This window comes from Mustelus asterias, chromosome 7 (assembly GCF_964213995.1).
Source record: "Mustelus asterias chromosome 7, sMusAst1.hap1.1, whole genome shotgun sequence".
Taxonomy (NCBI): Eukaryota; Metazoa; Chordata; class Chondrichthyes; order Carcharhiniformes; family Triakidae; genus Mustelus; species Mustelus asterias.
The window spans coordinates 106,414,424-106,434,217 of NC_135807.1; the positions used below are offsets into that span (position 1 = coordinate 106,414,424).

The 19,794-nt window shown below is 44.8% G+C and overlaps 1 protein-coding gene across 1 annotated transcript in view; it reads right to left on the reverse strand.

Moving 5' to 3' along the window:
• Nucleotides 1-19,794, reverse strand: part of LOC144495491 (dual specificity calcium/calmodulin-dependent 3',5'-cyclic nucleotide phosphodiesterase 1A-like) — a 754,486-nt gene that overhangs the window by 655,697 nt on the left and 78,995 nt on the right. Inside the window, exon 2 of the mRNA XM_078215508.1 lies at nucleotides 1,328-1,378. Within this exon, the coding sequence (XP_078071634.1) occupies nucleotides 1,328-1,378 (51 nt within the window). The remainder of the gene's footprint in view (nucleotides 1-1,327; nucleotides 1,379-19,794) is intronic.

Sequence of the window (19,794 nt, forward strand, 5' to 3'; positions counted from 1 at the left end):
ATCTCAAATACACCAGCAGCAAAGACTCGATGAAGGAGGCGACCTTGACCATCTGGAAGACTGACCAGAGAAGGAAGGAAGAAAGAAGCTGCCATCGAGATTCATCTTCGTGACAACGGACCAGAGGGACTCAGAGAATTGAGCCTGCAGTTTAACCAAACCATCTTTGCGGGTAGTATACTTGAATCTGGGGTATCCTCTTGTTTTATGTGAGTCATTTAAGGGTTAATAGTTTTATTATTAATAAACTTGTTGAACCTTTACTTGTGTTTGTCCTTTGTCCATCTTGCAAATAAGGGCACTGGGGTAAAAGCTTGGAGTAAGCAAACTGGTCGAAAGTATCTGAGAATTAACAGGTACTACAGCAGTCTGAGAGATTTAGAGCTGAAGATGGTTCTTTGCGTAGGGAAAAACAAGGCCACAAACAGGTTGAAAAGAAGAAATGAAATTTTGAAAATGATTTTCATGAGCACAGGCTGTGGATATTAGCAAGACAGTTGTGGTGTATGTAAATATAGAAGACCTAAGCTACTAATTGCTAGTTCATTTGTAATTTTTGAAGGTGAAGCATGCTAAACCACTGAAAAGCATGTTTGAGAAACTAACCTTTTGGGTTTGAATGTATGTACTAGATTGTAAACAGCAGTTGGATGAGACAGAGGAAGTAGTTGGTGCCAAAACATTGAATGCATTCAAGAGGCGGCTAGGTATATCACTTGGGGCAAATGAGATCAAAGGTTATGGGGAGAAAGCAGGATTAGGCTATTGAGATGGGTGATCAGCCATGATCGTAAAGAATGGGGAACAGCTCGAAGAGACAAATGGCCTCCTCCTATCTTCTATGTTTCTATTCAAAGTATCCCAAGATCCATCCAGCCCTCCGAGCTTCCCAGTGTTCTGCCATTCATTAAATACTCCCTCGTCTTGTTTCTTCATCCAAAGTGCATCAGCTCCCACTTATCAGGGTTAAATACCTTCTGCCACTGCTCTGCCCATCTGACCAACCCATCTACATCTTCCTGTAACCTACAACCATCTTCTTCACTCTTAACCATCCTACCAATCTTGCTGTCGACTGCCAATTTGCTTAACATTCCCACCACATTTCCATCAATATCATTCATATATAAAACAATAAGGTCCCAGTACTGATCCTTAGGTACACGACTGGATACTGGCGTCAAAGAAGGAATGAGACAACCAGGCTAGAGAGGGGGCAGACTTTCTGAGCAGGGAGCTAGTACAGCAGTTTGAAAGGACATCTGACAGACCTTATTTCATTAATCAGCATTTAACTGCAGAACAAAAATTAGCATCTTGTACTTACGTGCAAATCTTTCAAGTGGTCGAGGATTTCGATCAGTCTTTTCATTAGCAACTGAAAAAAAGTTGTAAAAGTCTTCTTAGTAGGTTCTTCATATAGACACTCATTCACAAACGTTGCACTGAATTTCCGAGTTACAATTTATTTAGCTATCAGTTTATGGTTTTAAAGCAAAATGTTCTATTAGATTAACAAAAATGTTTAGGTATTGGAGAATAAAAGCAACCCATCCCCATCACTACAGAGGTTGGTGCTCAGAGGTTCTCAGGTGTCACTGCTCCACCTGAAACACAGTTATCTACAGCAGCTATAATTTTAGCCAACAAGGTGGTTAATGTATGTGGGGGTGACAATTGCATGCCGCACTCATTGATTAGATTGAAATGCATGCAAATTGACACCTCACCCATTCTGGACACAAAGCTGTCCACATCCGGTAAAGAAGCTCGTAAGATGGGAATGAGCATGAAATCAGGCGCATTTCTGAAATATCGCTTCACACACATCCATAGAGTCATAGACATCCTGGTGAACCTCCTCTATTCCCCATCTAGAACTATCACATCCCTCCTATAGTGAGGTGACCAAAACTGCACAAAGTACTCAAGCAGTGGCCTAACTAACGCTCCATACAACTCCAACATTACCTCCTTGCTCGTATACTCTATGCCACGACTGATAAAAGTAAATGTCCCAGATGCCTTCATAACAAAATTCATGTGCTCTGCCAACTTCAGGGATCTGTGAATAAGTACCCCAAGATCCATCCAGCCCTCCGAGCTTCCCAGTGTTCTGCCATTCATTAAATACTCCCTCGTCTTGTTTCTTCATCCAAAGTGCATCAGCTCCCACTTATCAGGGTTAAATACCTTCTGCCACTGCTCTGCCCATCTGACCAACCCATCTACATCTTCCTGTAACCTACAACCATCTTTTTCACTCTTAACCATCCTACCAATCTTGCTGTCGACTGCCAATTTGCTTAACATTCCCACCACATTTCCATCAATATCATTCATATATAAAACAATAAGGTCCCAGTACTGATCCTTAGGTACACGACTGGATACTGGCGTCCAGTCACTTAAACAGCCTTCTACCAGTACATTTTGTGTCCTAGTACTAAGGCAATTTCTGATCCATCTCCCCAAGTTTTCTTGAATTCCATGTGCTTTAACATTTTCAATTAGTCTCCCATGTGGGACCTTGTACAAAACTTTGCTAAAATCCATATAAACTACATGAACTGAATTTCCCTCATCCATATACTCGATCACATTTTTGAAAAATTCAAACAAATTTGTTCGGCATGACCTCCCTCTTGCAAAGCCATGCTGACTATCCCTAATTAACCCATGCTTTCCAAGTTGGTATTAATTTTCTCCTTCAGAAACTTCTCCAATAGTTTACCTACAACTGATGTGAGACTCATCGGTCTGTAATTTCCTGGTTCATCTCAACCACCCTTCCTGAAAAGTGAAACCACATTAGCCCCATCCTTCAGTAATCTGGCATTTCCCCCTGGCCACAGAGGAATTAAATATGTGTGTCACGGCCCCTGCAATTTTCTGTCTTACCTCCCACACTAGCCTGGGATGCAATTCATCCAGGCCCGGGGATTTGTCCATTTTTAAGCCCGTCAAAGCTTCCAATACGCCCCCCCCCCCCCGCCCCTCCATTACCAATGTAAAACTGTCCAAGTTCCTCACAGTCCCTTTTCCTGAAATCTGTACTTACATTCTCCTTTTCCTGACTAAGGACCAAAGAGCAGTATTCATTTAACACCCTTCCAATGTCCTGCGGCCTCACACGCAAATTCCTCCCCGCAGTCTCTAATGGGCCCTACTCTTTCCCTGGTTAACCTCTTCTCTTTAATGTAATAATAAGATATCTTAGGATTCTCCCTAATCATGTTTGCAAGTCCTTTTTCATGCCCCCCTTTTGCTCTTCTAATTGTTTTCTTAAGTTCCCTCTTGGACTTCCTATATTCCTGTAGGACCACAGCTGAATTGCTCCCTTTGGACATGCCAAAAGCCTTTCTCTTCTTTCTCATCCAATCCTGAATTGTCTGAGACATCCAAGGTTCCTTGAACTTATTGCTCCTGCATTTTCCCTAAGGAGTACATGTTGGACCTGTACTCTCCCCAGCTCATTTTTGAATGCCTGCTCCGCTGTTAACTTACCTGCAAGAAGCTATTCCCAGTCAACTTGGCAAGATCCTGCCTTATTTTAATAAAATCTGCCTTCTCCCAATCCAAAGCTGTCTTTTGCAGGTCACCTTTCTCCTTGTCCATAACAAATTTGAACCGTGCCGTGTTGTGGTTGCTATTGCTAAAATGCTCCCCTACTACCACATTGAACACTTGGCTGGCTTTGTTCCCCAGAATCAGATCCAGCACTACGTCATCCCTTGTTGGGCCTTCTATATACTGATACAAATATACTCCCTCTGCAAGACTAGTTTAAACTCCTCCAACAGCACCAGCAAACTACCCGCAAGGATGTTGGCCCCAATGTGGTTCAGGTGTAACTATCCTATTTGTGCATGTCGAAACCTTCCCCAAAAATGGTCCCAGCAATCCAGGAATCTAAAATCCTCCCTCCTGCACCAGTTCTTGAATCACCCATTCATCTGTCCTATTTCTATACTCACTAGCATGTGGCACTGGGAGTAATCCAGTGATTACCACCATTAAGCTCCTGCTTTTTATTCTACTGCCTAGCTCCCTGAATTCTTGATGAAAGATTCATTCCTCACTTTGCCCACGTTGTTCATACCAACATGTACCACGACCTCTAACTCATCACCCTCTCCTTTCAGAATGTCCTGCAGCCATGCAGTGACATCCCTGACCCTGGCATCAGGGTGGCAGTGCACCATCCTGGAATCACGTCATCGGCCACAGAAATGCTTGTTTGCTCCCCTGACTAAAGAATCCCCTATCACTGTTGCTCTTCCTTCCTTCTTCCTCTCACCCTGTATAGTCAAGCTGCTTGTGTTGCCAGAAATTTGGCTCTGGCTGGATTCCTCTGAGGTACCAGCACCCTCATCAGCTTCCAAAATGAAATACTGGTGAGTGAACAGAACCTCAGGGGACTTCTATACTACCTGCCTGTTCTTTGTGGACTGTCTGGTGGTCTCCCATTCCCTTTTTCCCTTGAGCACCTCTCTAAACGTGTTATCCATGGAACTCTCAGCCTCACAGATGTGACACAGTGTCTCCGGCCATTGCTCAAGTTCCAAAATTTGGTAGCTTGTGCTACCAAATAAACCTGTTGGAGTTCAACCTGGTGTTGTGAGACTTCTTACTGTGCTTACCCCAGTCCAACGCCGGCATCTCCACATCAAGTTCCAAAACCCAGAGCTCCAGCTACAGTAGCTGGGAGCACTTCCTGCACATGTGGTCATCTAGGACACAGGGAGCATCCAAGACTCTCCACATGTGACGAGCCACACATTCCATTCAGCCTTCCTCACCCGACATGTCTTAAATTTACAATTAATACCTTAGACCTGAACAAATCTCGATGCACATAATAACTAATGCATTTCTCAATCAATGTGCTTCTTTTAGCTTCAGCTATTTAAACGCAATCCCTAATATCAGTTACTCACCAACCAATCAGCTTACCACTTCCCTGTGATGTCATTCTTTTATTTTTTTTGCAAACTCAGCGCGCTGTTTGAGGAGAAGTTTTGTTCCTGTGCTTTCATTTACCCTCCCCCAATACTGAGTGTTTCTTGTAGATGGGGAGTGTTCTGCTTCCCGAAGGTGAGTGTAGGCCTTGGCCCCACACTCCCCTTTATCCTCTCCCAATGCTGTGTTCCTCGCAGGTCCAGTGCTGTCTCCTTCCCAAATGGTGATGTCGCCATCAATTATTTTGCCTTAAAAGCATACTTGTTCCTGATCTGTCCACCAATGGAAACACTTTCTCCTTTTCTATTCTGTCCAGGCCCCTCTTGATTTTGAGAATCTTTATCAGATGTTGAGTTATGATGTGAGAAAAAACACGACAACCAGAATTCTCCAGTCATTCATGCCCCACCGCTGCCACCAGCAAGAATGGAGAATTTGGTGCTCAGCCAAACCTCCATTCACTGCAGCAGGATGGGAGAGTTCCAGCTGCAATCAAGGTCAGAGAATCCAGCCCTACATGTCCAAACTTTATCCTCATTGCAATTTTTAAAAATAGACCTTATATTGAACCAAAATAGATCACAGGGTTGGCCCTTTGTTTGGGAGCTACACTCAGAAGTTACAAGAACGAAAGATTTATTTTCCCAAGCTTCCGGAATTTCACACCATTGTAATCCCTTGTAATCACAGAAGACCACAAGATTCACACATCAGAACTCAGTACTTACAGAGCTGCTAACAGACACATATCACATAGGGACTGACCAGGTCTATTTCAAAGGGGAACAAAAGAGATGTCATTTGCATGTGATAAGCTCATCTTGCTCGTGGAGTCGGCCAGTTTGCCTGGACAATGGCTGCTCGACAAGGGACTCTCAATGTGGATTATAACGAATGACTGGGATATTATCAGTCCTGAAATCAAAACCAATTTCAATGACATTGGAAGTCATTATGAAGAAAGATAATCACATGACTCAAGTAATCATTTTGAAATCTCTATAGGCCTTTATGAACTGAAAAATATTTAAACTGATGTTTTAACATCAACTGAACAGAACTCGAATACAGTAGCTGATTAAGTATCCAATTACCAAATTTCAACTCCATGAAGCCTGCTTGATTTTAAATCATGATCAATGGTTGCCAAGTGGTCTAAGCCCAGAAATCCCATTGTGCTTCAGCATTGCTTATTTCAAGAATTTTTGTATTGTTATTTCCAACCAGAAACTCATCGGAACTGAACCCGGCCACAAAGAAAACTTCCTCTGGACTTTCACTTCTTGAACTTTGGAAATCATGTGACCTCATATTCATTTATGTGGTTCAGTAACGCTCCCTTCTTTCTATCTTTCCCATATCTGTGTGAGCATGCGTGTGTAGTGGAGTGAGAAGTTGTAGACACACCTTCCCCAGGTTTCTGAATGTAAAATAAACTAACCTTCTGAGTTAAACATAACACAGTTTTTGCAAACTATTGGTCAATTAAATCCTGCAAACCTAGGGATTTGGAAACCATACCACTGCATATGTTAAATATAATTTAAAACACCTTCTGCTTATAAGAACATAAGAAATCGGAGCAGGAGCAGGCCATCTAGCCCCTCAAGCCTGCTCCGCCATTCAATAAGATGATGGCTGATCTGATAGTGGGTTCAGTTCTACTTACCCACCCGCTCCCCATAACCCTTAATTCCCTTAATGGTTAAAAATCTATCTATCTGTGACTTAAACACATTTAACGAGGTAGCCTCTACTGCTTCATTGGGCAGAGAATTCCAAAAATTCACTACCCTCTGGGAGAAGAAGTTCCTCGTCAACTCTGTTCTAAATTGACTCCCCCGTATTTTGAGGCTATGCCCCCGAGTTCTTGTTTCCATTGTAAGTGGAAATAACCTCGCTGCTTCTACCCTGTCTAGCCCCTTCATTATCTTATATGTCTCTATAAGATCTCCCCTCAACCTTCTAAACGCCAATGAGTACAGGCCCAGTCTACTCATTCTCTCCTCATAAGACTCCTGGATGAGTACATGGGACTTAATAGGATGGAGGGTTATAGGTAGGCCTAAAAGGTAGGGATATGTTCGGCACAACTTGTGGGGCTGAAGGGCCTGTTTTGTGCTGTAGTTTTCTATGTTTCTACGTTTCTATAAGCTAACTTATACCACTTATGAACAAGTGGTATGAGGAAATAGCTATAGTTTGCTTGCCTCTCTCCTGTTCATAAAGAAATCTCCTTTTAATCTTTTCTTCTCCATTGGGAACAGCCCCAACTTCTCCAATCTATCCAAGGAACAGAAACAAATCTCATGAATCTTTTCCGCATGCTCTCTGAGGCCTTCCCAAACTGTGGTGCCCAGAATTGGACACAATACTGCAATTGAGGCTCTATGCATGTATAACATAATTTATTTCTTTTGTATTCCATAGCTATATTTAAGAAGCTCAGGATCCTCTATGCATTATTATCTTCTCTCTCAGCTTGCCCTGCCATCTTTCAAACCACACTCTTTATTTTATATTACCTCTCCTCTTTCTTCCAACAAATGGATCTCTTCACTCTTCTCTATTAAATTTCACCTGCCACTTGTCCACCCATTCCACCAGTCTATGTCCTAGAACATAGAACAGTACAGCACAGAACAGGCCCTTCGGCCCACGATGTTGTGCCGAGCTTTATCTGAAACCAAGATCAAGCTATCCCACTCCCTATCATCCTTAGGCAGATTAGGCAGATGAATGCATGGCTTGAGAGCTGGTGGAGGGGGTAGGGATTTAGATTTTTGGATCATTGCGATCTTTTCTGGGGACGGGGTGACCTGTTCAAGAGGGATGGTTTACACCCGAACTGGAAGGGGACTAACATCCTGGTGGGGAGATTTGCTCAAGCCACCCGGCAGGGTTTAAACTAGTTTGGCATGGGAGTGGGACCCAAAGCAGCAGGGAGACAGAAGAGAAGATTGAGGACAGCACAGAAGTTAAAGAGAGTTATTAAGTATTAAAGGCAGTGTCAGTAATCCTGGTACGAGGCAGATCAGGCAAAAGTGCAGAGCAGAGAGCAAGGGAAGTCCAGATTAAACTACATTTATTTCAATGCAAGAGGTCTGACGGGCAAGGAGATGAACTCAGGACATGGATGGGTACGTGGGACTGGGATATTATAGCAATTACTAAAACATGGCTAAGGGAGGGACAGGACTGGCAGCTCAATGTTCCTGGGTACAGATGCTATAGGAAACATAGAACAGGAGGTCAGAGAGGAGGGGGAGTTGCACTTTTGATTAGGGAAAACATCACGGCAGTACTGAGAGGGGATATATCTGAAGGTTCGGCCACTGAGTCTATATGGGTAGAACTGAGAAATAAGAAAGGGGAAATCATTTTGATAGGGTTAGAACAAAGAGCAAAGAAAATTACAGCACAGGAACAGGCCCTTCGGCCCTCCAAGCCTGCACCGACCATGCTGCCCGACTTAACTAAAACCCCCTACCCTTCCGGGGACCATATCCCTCTATTCCCATCCTATTCGTGTACTTGTCAAGACGCCCCTTAAAAGTCACTACCATATCCGCTTCCACTATCTCCCCCGGCAACGGGTTCCAGGCACCCACTACTCTCTGTGTAAAAAATCTGCTTTGTACATCTCCTTTAAACATTGCCCCTCGCACCTTAAACCTATTCCCCCTAGTAATTGACGCTTCCACCCTGGGAAAAAGCTTCTGACTATCCACTCTGTCCATGCCTCTCATGATCTTGTAGACTTCTACCAGGTCTCCCCTCAACCTCCGTCGCTCCAGTGAGAACAAACCAAGTTTCTCCAACCTCTCCTCAGAGCTAATGCCCTCCGTACCAGGCAACATCTTGGTAAATCTTTTCTGTACCCTCTCCAAAGCCTCCACATCCTTCTGGTAGTGTGGCGACCAGAATTGAACACTATATTCCAAGTGCGGCCTAACTAAGGTTCTATAAAGCTGCAACATGACTTGCCAATTTTTAAACTCAATATCCTGGCCGATGTGCCATATGCCTTCTTGACTATAGGCCCCCAATAGGTTGTACTATAGGCCCCCAAATAGTCAGTGGGAAATTGAGGAGAAACTATGTAAAGAGATTACAGATAGCTCCAAGAAAAATACAGTGGTAATAGGGGATTTTTAACTTTCCCAACATTGACTGGGGCAGCCATAGTAGTAGAGAGTTGGATGGAGAAAAATTTGTTGAGTGTATTCAGGAGGAATTTCTCATTCAGTATGTGGATGGCCCCACTAGAGAGGGGGAAAAACCTGTCCTCCTCTTGGGAAATAAGGAAGGGCGGGTGACAGAAGTGTGGCATCACTTTGGGACCAGTAACCATAATTCTATTAGTTTTAAGATAGCTACGGAGAATGATAGGTCTGGCCCAAAAGTTAAAATTCTAAATTAGGGCAAGGCCTATTTTGATGGTATCAAGCAGGAACTTTCAAAAGTTATTTGGGGGAGTCTGTTGGCAGGCAACGGGAATCTGGTAAATGGGAGGCTTTCAAAAGGGTTCAGAAGTGTTTCAAAAGGGTTCAGGGTAAACACATTTCTTTTAGAATGAAGGGCAAGGCTGGTAGAAGTAGGGAACCCTGGATGACTCGGCATGTTGAGGCCCTGGTCAAGAAGAAGAAGGAGACACATGACATGCATAGGCAGCTGGGATCAAGTGAATCCCTTGAAGAGTATAGGGGATGTAGGAGTAGAGTTAAGTGAGAAATCAGGAGGACAAAAAGGGGACACGAGATTGTTTTGGCAGAAAGGCAAAGGAGAATCCAAAGAGCTTCTACAAATACATAAAGGCCAAAAGAATAACTAGGGAGAGAGTAGGGCCTCTTAAGGATCAACAAGGTCATCTATATGCGGATCCACAAGAGATGGGTGAGATCCTAAATTAATATTTCTCATCAGTATTTACTGTTGAGAAAAGCATGGATGTTAGGGAACTTGGGGAAATAAATAGTAATGTCTTGAGGAGTGTACATATTACAGAGAAGGTAGTGCTAGAAGTCTTAAAGGGCATCAAGATAGATAAATCCCAGGGACCTGATGAAGTGTATCCTACGACATTGTGGGAGACCAGGGAGGAAATTGCGGGTCCCCTAGCAGAGATATGTGATTCATCAATAGTCATGGTGAGGTGCCTGAAGATTGGAGGGTGGCAAATGTTGTGCCTTTGTTTAAAAAGGGCTGCAGGGAAAAGCCTGGGAACTACAGGCCAATGAGCCTCACATCTGTGGTGGGTAAGTTGTTGGAAGCTATTTTGAGAGACAGGATCTACAGGCATTCAGAGAGGCAAGGACTGATTAAGAACAGTCAGCATGGCTTTGTGAATGGAAAATCATGTCTCACAAATTTGATTGAGTTTTTTGAAGGGGTAACCAAGAAGGTTGATGAGGGCAATGCAGTTGATGTTGTCTACATGGACTTTAGCAAGGCCTTTGACAAGGTACCGCATGGTAGGTTGTTGCATAAGGTGAAATCTCACAGGATCCAGGGTGAGGTAGCTAAATGGATACAAAATTGGCTTGATGACAGAAGCCAGAGGGTGGTTGCAGTGGGTTGTTTTTCAAACCGGAGACCTGTGACCAGTGGTGTGCCTCAGGGATCGGTGCTGGTTCCACTCTTATTTGTCATTTATATTAATGATTTTGATGAGAGTATAGGAGGCACGGTTAGTAAGTTTGCAGATGACACCAAGATTGGTGGCATAGTGGACAGTGAAGAAGGTTACCTCGGATTGCAACGGGATCTTGATCAATTGGGCCAGTGGGCTGACAAATGACAGATGGAGTTTAATTTAGATAAATGCAAGGTGATGCATTTTGGTAGATTGAACCAGGGCAGGCCTTACTCAGTTAATGGTCCAGCGTGAGGGAGAGTTACAGAGCAAAGAGATCAAGAAGTACAAGTTCATAGCTCCTTGAAAGTGGAGTCACAGGTGGACAGAATAGTGAAGAAGGCATTCGGCATGCTTGGTTTCATTGGTCAGAACATTGAATACAGGAGTTGAAGTTGTACAAGACATTGGTAAGGCCACATTTGGAATACTGTGTACAGTTCTGGTCACCCTATTATAGAAAGGATATCATTAAACTAGAAAGAGTGCAGAAGAGATTTACTAGGATGCTACCGGGACTTGATGGTTTGAGTTATAAGGAGAGGCTGGATAGACTGGGACTTTTTTTCTGGAGCATAGGAGGCTGAGGGGTGATCTTCTAGTGGCCTATTAAATAATGAGAGGCACAGATCAGCTAGATAGTCAATATCTTTTCCCAAAGGTAGGGGAGTCTAAAACTAGAGGGCATAGGTTTAAGGTGAGAGGGAGCGATGCAAAAGTGTCCAGAGGGGCAATTTTTTCACACAGAGGGTGGTGAGTGTCAGGAACAAGCTGCCAGATGTAGTAGTAGAAGCGGGTACAATTTTGTCTTTTAAAAAGTGTTTAGTCTGTTACATGGGTAAGATGGATATAGAGGGATAGGGGCCAATTGCAGGCAATTGGGAATAGCTTAGGGGTTTTAAAAAAAAGAGCCGCATGGACAAGTTGGGTGGAAGGGCCTGTTTCCATGCTGCAAATCTCTATGGCTCTATATCCTGAATGTCTCTGGTCATGCATGGTTCTTTGGGCTTGTTATTTCATCCTATCACCCTGTAGGGAACATGCTGGGCTTGCACTCTCCCCATTTCCTTTTTGAATGCCTCCCACTGCTCTTCTGTAGATTGTCCCATTAGTAAGAAGAAAAGAAAAGCTACAAAAGGTTCTGGGAGCTAGGTAATGTTAGAAATCTAGAAGAGTATACGACTAGTAGGAAGGAACTTAAGAGAGAAATTAGAAGAGCAAGAAGGGGTTGTGAGAAGGCCTTGGCAGACAGGATAACTCCACTCTGTCTGTGTGGAGTTTGCACATTCTCCTCGTGTCTGCGTGGGTTTCCTCCGGGTGCTCCGGTTTCCTCCCACAGTCCAAAGATGTGCGGGTTAGGTTGATTGGCCAGGTTAAAAATTGTTCCTTAGAGTCCTGGGATGCGTAGGTTAGAGGGATTAGCGGGTAAAATATGTGGGGGTAGGGCCTGGGTGGGATTGTGGTCGGTGCAGACTCGATGGGCCGAATGGCCTCCTTCTGCACTGTAGGGTTTCTATGTTCTTTCTATGTTCTTTCTATAAAGGAAAACCCCAAGGCATTCTACAAGTATGTTAAGAGCAAGAGGTTAAGATGTGAAGGAGTAGGACCTATCAAATGTGACGGTGGGAAAGTCTGTATAGAACCGGTAGAAATGGCAGAGGTACTCAATGAATACTTTACTTCAGTATTCACAGTGGAAAAGGATCTTGGTAGTTGCAGTGCAGACTTGCAGTGGACTGAGAAGATTGAGCATGTGGACATTAGGAAAGAGGATGTGTTGGAGCTTTTGAAAAGCATCAAGTTAGATAAATCGCCTGGACCGGATGGGATGTACCCCAGGTTACTGTGGGAGGCGAGGGAAGAGGCTGCTGAGCCTCTGGCGATGATCTTTGCGTCATCAATGGAGATGGGAGAGGTTCCGGAGGACTGGAGGATTGCGTATGTGGTTCCGTTATTCAAGAAAGGGAGAAGAGCTAGCCCGGGAAATTATAGACCAGTGAGTCTAACCTCAGTGGTTGGTAAGATGATGGAGAAGATCCTGAGGGGCAGGATTTATGAACATCTGGAGAGGAATAGTATGATCAGAAATAGCCAGCATGGCTTTATCCAAGGCAGATCATGCCTTACGAGCCTAATTGAATTTTTTGAAGATGTAACTAGACACATAGACGAGGGAAGAGCAGTAGATGTAGTTGATATGGATTTCAGCAAGGCGTTTGATAAGGTGCCCCATGCAAGGCTGGTGAGAAAGTGAAGGGGCATGGGATACAAGGGGACATTGCCTTGTGGATTCAGAACTGGCTTGCCCACAGAAGGCAAAGAGTGGTTGTAGATGGGTCTTTTTCAGCATGGAGGTCTGTCACCAGTGGAGTGCACACAGCACCCCAGTCCAACGCCGGCATCCCCACACCAGTGGAGTGCCCCAGGGATCTGTCCTGGGACCCTTGCTCTTTGTGATTTTTATAAATGACCTGGATGAGGAAGTGGAAGGATGGGTTGGCAAGTTTGCTGATGACACAAAGGTTGGTGGTGTTGTGGATAGTGTAGAGGGATGTCAGCAGTTGCACCGAGACATAGATAAGATGCAAGACTGGACGGAGAAGTAGCAGATGGACTTCAACCCAGATAAGTGTGTGGTGGTTCATTTTGGCAGGTCGAATAGGATGAAAGAATCTAATATTAAGGGTAAGACGCTTGGCAGTGTGGAAGATCAGAAGGATCTTGGGGTCCGGGTTCATAGGACGCTCAAAGCAGCGTCGCAGGTAGAGGCTGTGGTTAAGAAGGCGTATGGAATACTGGCCTTCATCAATAGAAGAATTGAGTTTAGAAATCGGAAGATAATGCTGCAGCTGTATAGGACCCTGGTCAGACCCCACCTGGAGTACTGTGCCCAGTTCTGGTCGCCTCATTACAGAAAAGATGTGGAAGCCATAGAAAGGGTGCAGAGGAGATTTACAAGGATGTTGCCTGGATTGGGTGGCATGCCTTATGAGGATAGGTTGAGAGAGCTATGTATTTTCTCCTTGGCGAGGCGAAGGATGAGAGGTGACCTGATAGAGGTATATAAGATGTTGAGGGGCATTGATAGAGTGGATTCTCGGAGGCTTTTACCCAGGGCTGAAATGGTTGCCACACGAGGTCACAGGTTTAGGGTGCTGGGGAGTAGGTACAGAGGAGATGTTAGGGGTAAGTTTTTCACTCAGAGGGTGGTGGGTGCGTGGAATCGGCTGCCGGTAGTGGTGGTGGAGGCGGATTTGATAGGGTCTTTTAAGAGACTTTTGGATAAGTTCATGGAAGTTAGTAAGATAGAGGTTATCTGTAAGCCTAGTAGGTAGGGACATGTTCGGCGCAACTTGTGGGCCGAAGGGCCTGTTTGTGCTGTAACGTTTCTATGTTCTATGTTCTAGTAGTTGTTCCCAGTTTACCTTGGCCAAGTCCTATCATATTTCACTGATGAGTAAGTAAATCCTGCCTTATTTTACTAATCTGGTATTTTACTCCCCCAATCAAAAACTTTCTTTTTGTAACTTATCTATTTCCATGCCTATAATAAACTTAAATTGTACAATGTTGTGATTGCTATCACTAAAATGCTCCTCCAAGTGTTGGAAGTGGTCAGATTTCACACCACTCCAGCTGAGCTGGTGATCAGGTGGCTGCAGATCATATTCTATACAAATGGGTTTCCAGATGAAATCATCTCCAACAACAACCTACAATTTGCCAATAAAAACTTTGAGAAAATTTGCCAAAGACAATGGAAACACTCACGTTGCTGGTTCTCTCCTTCCATAAGCTAATGGTGACACTAAAAGAGCAGTGAGGACCATTAAGACCCGAAGAATTCGGACTTGCATTCAGCCCTGCTGCTCTATCTACCAAGATACAAAACTAGCAAATGGATTCTCACCAGCTGGATTACTCATGGGCCAATGTCTAAAGGCACAAGCTCCTCTACAGTCAAGGAATCTCCACCCTGCTGTTACCTCTGCTGACCATAAGAGGGTGGCTTATGGAAAAACAACCATATCAGAACAATTCCAGTCAGTGGGCCAATACTCTAGCCCTCTTAATACCAGACCACAGGGTTTGGATTCAAGATCGTAAATCAGTTGTCCTTCAACGAATGGAGCAACCATGAACATAACTGCTCCAAACACTATCTGGTACTTTCTGACCCAATAGGATAGTCCTGATTTCATTGGTGCACATGGCAGCACAGATCTTCATTCTGTTACAAGATGCTGATCCACCCCGGGAGTCAATTCCACGCTTGCTATTTATCAGTCCAAGCCAATGTTGTCCAGGTCTTGCTGCATAAAGACATGGGCTGCTTCAGTACCTGAGGAGTTATGAATGGTGCTGAACAGTGTGTAATCATCAGCAAACTTCTGACATAATGATGGAGGAAGGTCATTAATGAAGCAACTAAAGAGGCTGGGCATAATATACTGTCCTGAGGAACCCGTGCAGCAGTCCTGGAATAGACTCCAGGGTTTGAATGGCTTACTCATATTCTTATGTTCCTTTAGTGATTACATTTATTTCAACTGGGACCTCTGCTTGTTAATCTTTATTGATAACTAGCAGGAATTAATTACCAAGGCCAATGCATTGACTTCAGACATCTGCCACTGGCAAAAAGCAGGGTGCAGTGGTGAGAGATCTTAACACAGAAGAATGAATGGGTGAGTGACAGAAGGAAATGGAGATGGGTGATCAACCAGCATTGTGGTAACCCAAGTAAATGCGAGAAGCTGAAAGAAGAGGCTGAAGTACTAAACAAGTACAGTACTTTGAATCTGTTTATACTAAAGTAAAAGATGCTGCCAATATTACAATAAAAGCAATGGTAGGAAAATTGAAAAGGATAAAAATGCTTCAAGCAGGTATGTTTAAATGTTTGGCAATATTCAAAGTAGAGAAGTCACAGTCCAGATGGGATGCATCCCACATTGCTGAGAAAAGTAAGGTTGGAAATAGTGGAGGGTTTGCTCAAAAATTTTCAATCATACTTGAATACAGGAGTGACGCCAGAGGGCTGATGGTTTACATATGTTACATCTCTTCAAAGGGGAGAGCGATGACCACTTAATTACATGTCAGTCATGTAATTAAGGGAAGAGATTGCAGAGCCTCTGGCGATGATCTTTGCGTCGTCGGTGGAGATGGGAGAGGTGCCGGAGGATTGGAGGATTGCGGATGTGGTTCCTATTTTCAAGAAGGGGAATAGGGATAGCCCAGGTAATTACCGACCGGTGAGTCTAACCTCAGTGGTTGGTAAGCTGATGGAGAAGATCCTGAGGGACAGGATATATGAGCATTTAGCGAGGTTTAGTATGCTCAAGAATACTCAGCATGGCTTTGTCAAGGGCAGATCGTGCCTTACGAGCCTGGTGGAGTTCTTCGAAAATGTGACTAAACGCATTGACGAAGGGAAGGCGGTAGATGTGGTTTATATGGATTTTAGCAAGGCGTTCGATAAGGTCCCCCATGCAAGGCTTCTAGAAAAAATGAGAGGGCGTGGGATCCAAGGGGCTGCTGCCCGGTGGATCCAGAACTGGCTTGCCCAAAGGAGGCAGAGAGTGGGTATAGATGGGTCTTTTTCTAAATGGAGGTCGGTCACCAGTGGTGTGCCCCAGGGATCTGTTCTGGGACCCTTGCTGTTTATCATTTTCATAAATGACCTGGATGAGGAAGCGGAGGGATGGGTTGGTAAGTTTGCCGACGACACGAAGGTTGGTGGGGTTGTGGATAGTCTGGAGGGATGTCAGAAGTTACAGAGGGACATAGATAGGATGCAAGACTGGGCGGACAAGTGGCAGATGGACTTCAACCCAGATAAATGCGTCGTGGTCCATTTTGGTAGGTCAAATGGGATGAAGGAGTACAATATAAAGGGAAAGACTCTTAGTACTGTAGAGGATCAGAAGGACCTTGGGGTCTGGGTCCATAGGACTCTGAAATCGGCCCTGCAGGTGGAGGAGGTGGTTAAGAAGGCGTATGGTGTGCTGGCCTTTATCAATCGAGGGATTGAGTTTAGGAGTCCGGGGATAATGATGCAGCTATATAAGACCCTCGTCAGACCCCACTTGGAGTACTGTGCTCAGTTCTGGTCGCCTCACTATAGGAAGGATGTGGAAAAGATTGAAAGGGTGCAGAGGAGATTTACAAGGATGTTGCCTGGATTGAGTGGCATGCCTTATGAGGATAGGCTGAGGGAGCTCGGTCTTTTCTCCTTGGAGAGACGAAGGATGAGAGGAGACCTAATAGAGGTGTATAAGATGTTGAGAGGCATAGATCGGGTGGACTCTCAAAGGCTTTTTCCCAGGGTGGAAATGTCTGCTACAAGAGGACACAGATTTAGGGTGCTGGGGGGTAGGTACAGGGGAGATGTTCGGGGTAAGTCTTTCACACAGAGGGTGGTGGGCGAGTGGAATCGGCTGCCATCAGTGGTGGTGGTGGCGAACTCAATAGGGTCTTTTAAGAGACTCATAGAAATCATAGAATCATAGAAACCCTACAGTACAGAAAGAGGCCATCTGGCCCATCGAGTCTGCACCGACCACAAACCCACCCAGGTCCTCCCCCCATATCCCTACATATTTACCCACTAATCCCTCTAACCTACACATCGCACAACACTAAGGGCAATTTTTTTTTAGCATGGCCAATCAACCTAACCCGCACATCTTTGGACTGTGGGAGGAAACCGGAGCACCCGGAGGAAACCCACGCAGACACGAGGAGAATGTGCAAACTCCACACAGACAGTGACCCAAGCCGGGAATCGAACCCAGGTCTCTGGAGCTGTGAAGCAGCAGGGCTAACCACTGTGCTACCGTGCCGCCCTGGATGAGTACATGGAGCTTAATAGGATGGAGGGTTATAGGTAGGTCTAGAAGGTAGGGATGTGTTCGGCACAACTTGTGGGCCGAAGGGCCTGTTTATGCTGGAGTTTTTCTATGTTTCTATAATCTCATGTTAAAAAAAAACTTCAAGAGTCCATAATCCAAGACAAGAGATGGATTTTCTATCCGCATCCCTACCCCTTTGGAGATCCTGCCAAACGTTAATTCTCACTTGGAAGAAAATGGATCATTGTATGCCATTTAACAGAAATTTGTTGAAGTCAAATCATAGCTTTGTCAAAATCAAGTTAAATCATATCCAAAAATGTGCAGGTTAGGTGGATTGGCCATGCTAAATTGCCCCTTAGTGTCCAAAGATGTGTAGGTTAGGGGGATTAGCAGAATAAATGCATGGGGTTATGGGGATAGGGCAGCGGGTGGGCCTGGGTAAGATGCTCTGTTGGGAAGTCACTGCAGACTCGGTGGGCCAAATGGTCTCCTTCTGCACTGTAGGGATTTTATAATATCTAATTAAATTGATTGAGCTAATTGATGAAATAACAATAAGGTTCATACAGATAGTGCCATATAAAAAGGTTTAGTTGGTCATGGAGAAGAGCAAGGAATAATCTAAAGTAAACTTCTAAATTGGAAGCGGACTAATTTCAATGCAATGAGAAGGTTAGGGTAATTTGAACCTGGGACTGACTGGGAAGACTATAGGAGAACAAAGGGTGATATTTAAGGAAGAGATGTTCAGTATTCACTAGTTTAGTTCAGTTTATTTATTAGTATCACAAGTAGGCTTAGACTGCAATTAAGTTACGGTGAAAATTCCCTAGTCGCCACACTCCAGCATCTTTTTGGGTACACTGGGGGACTAAGCCAGGCAATAGCCTCAGAAGTGGTTAAATGAAGCTCTTTGAACCCTACACTGAATTTTGTCAGGGGGCAGACTTTGATGATGCGAGTCAATGATTGAGGTGCACTACAGCTGCAGGCTAGGGACCTGACAGGGCCCCACTTGAGCATATTTGCTATACAAAGGCCTTGGTCAATGCTGAAACATTTGAGTAGTGCCATGGCAGGTTGAAAAAGGGTGGGTGGATTTTGTGATCTGTGATGAGGAAGTGGTTTTAATGGTGTCATGTTGGTTCCATCCCTGCTGCCACAGGGACTCTGGTGTTATTCCTTTGTGTGGAGATGCCGGCGTTGGACTGGGGTAAACACAGTAAGAAGTCTCACAACACCAGATTAAAGTCCAACAGCTTTATTTGGTAGCAAAAGCCACTAGCTTTCGGAGCGCTGCTCCTTCGTTAAGTAAGTGAGAGTTCTGTTCACAAACAGGGCATATAAAGACACAAACTCAATTTACAAATTAATGGTTGGAATGCGAGTCTTTACAGGTAATCAAGTCTTAAAGGTACAGACAATGTGAGTGGAGAGAGCGCTAAGCACAGGTTAAAGAGATGTGTATTGTCTCCCGACAGGACAGTTAGTGAGATTTTGCAAGCCCAGGCAAGTCGTGGGGGTTACAGATAGTGTGACATGAACCCAAGATCCCGGTTGAGGCCGTTCTCATGTGAGCGGAACTTGGCTATCAGTCTCTGCTCAGCGACTCTGCGTTGTCGTTTGTCGTGAAGGCTGCCTTGGAGAACGCTAACCCGAAGATCAGAGGCCAAATGCCCGTGACCGCTGAAGTGTTCCCCAACAGGAAGAGAACACTCTTGCCTGGTGACTGTCGAGCGGTGTTCATTCATCCGTTGTCGTAGCGTCTACATGGTCTCTCCAACATACCATGCCTCGGGACATCCAACCGCAACACTGTCATCAAACCAGCAAAGGAGGGGCCATCGTCATACTGAACAGAACGGATTACTGCAAAGAAGTGTATCAACAACTGAACAACGAGGAACACTACAGACAGTTACCCGCAGATCCGACCAAAGAACACGCCCATCAACTCAACAGACTGATCAAGACTTTTGATCCGGACCTTCAGAGCACCCTCCGTGCTCTCATCCCACGTACTCCCCGCGTTGGAGATCTCTACTGCCTCCCGAAGATACACAAGGCAAACACACCCGGCCGTCCCATCGTATCGGGCAATGGGACCCTGTGCGTTATTCCTTGGCACGTTGACCTTACCCATGCAGTTTGGCGTGATGGGAAGCGAGGAGCAGGTGGATTGGTAAGGTCTTTGTGTAGCAGCAGGCTTGTGTAGCAACAGGCTTGGGTTAATGTAGACATTCTCCAGGAGCTTACTCTTTGTAACCTCCCTCCTTATGCAAGGGGGCGGTGGAATGTTGCTCAGGCCTGGGAGACAGGGGAGTTGAGTTGATTGGG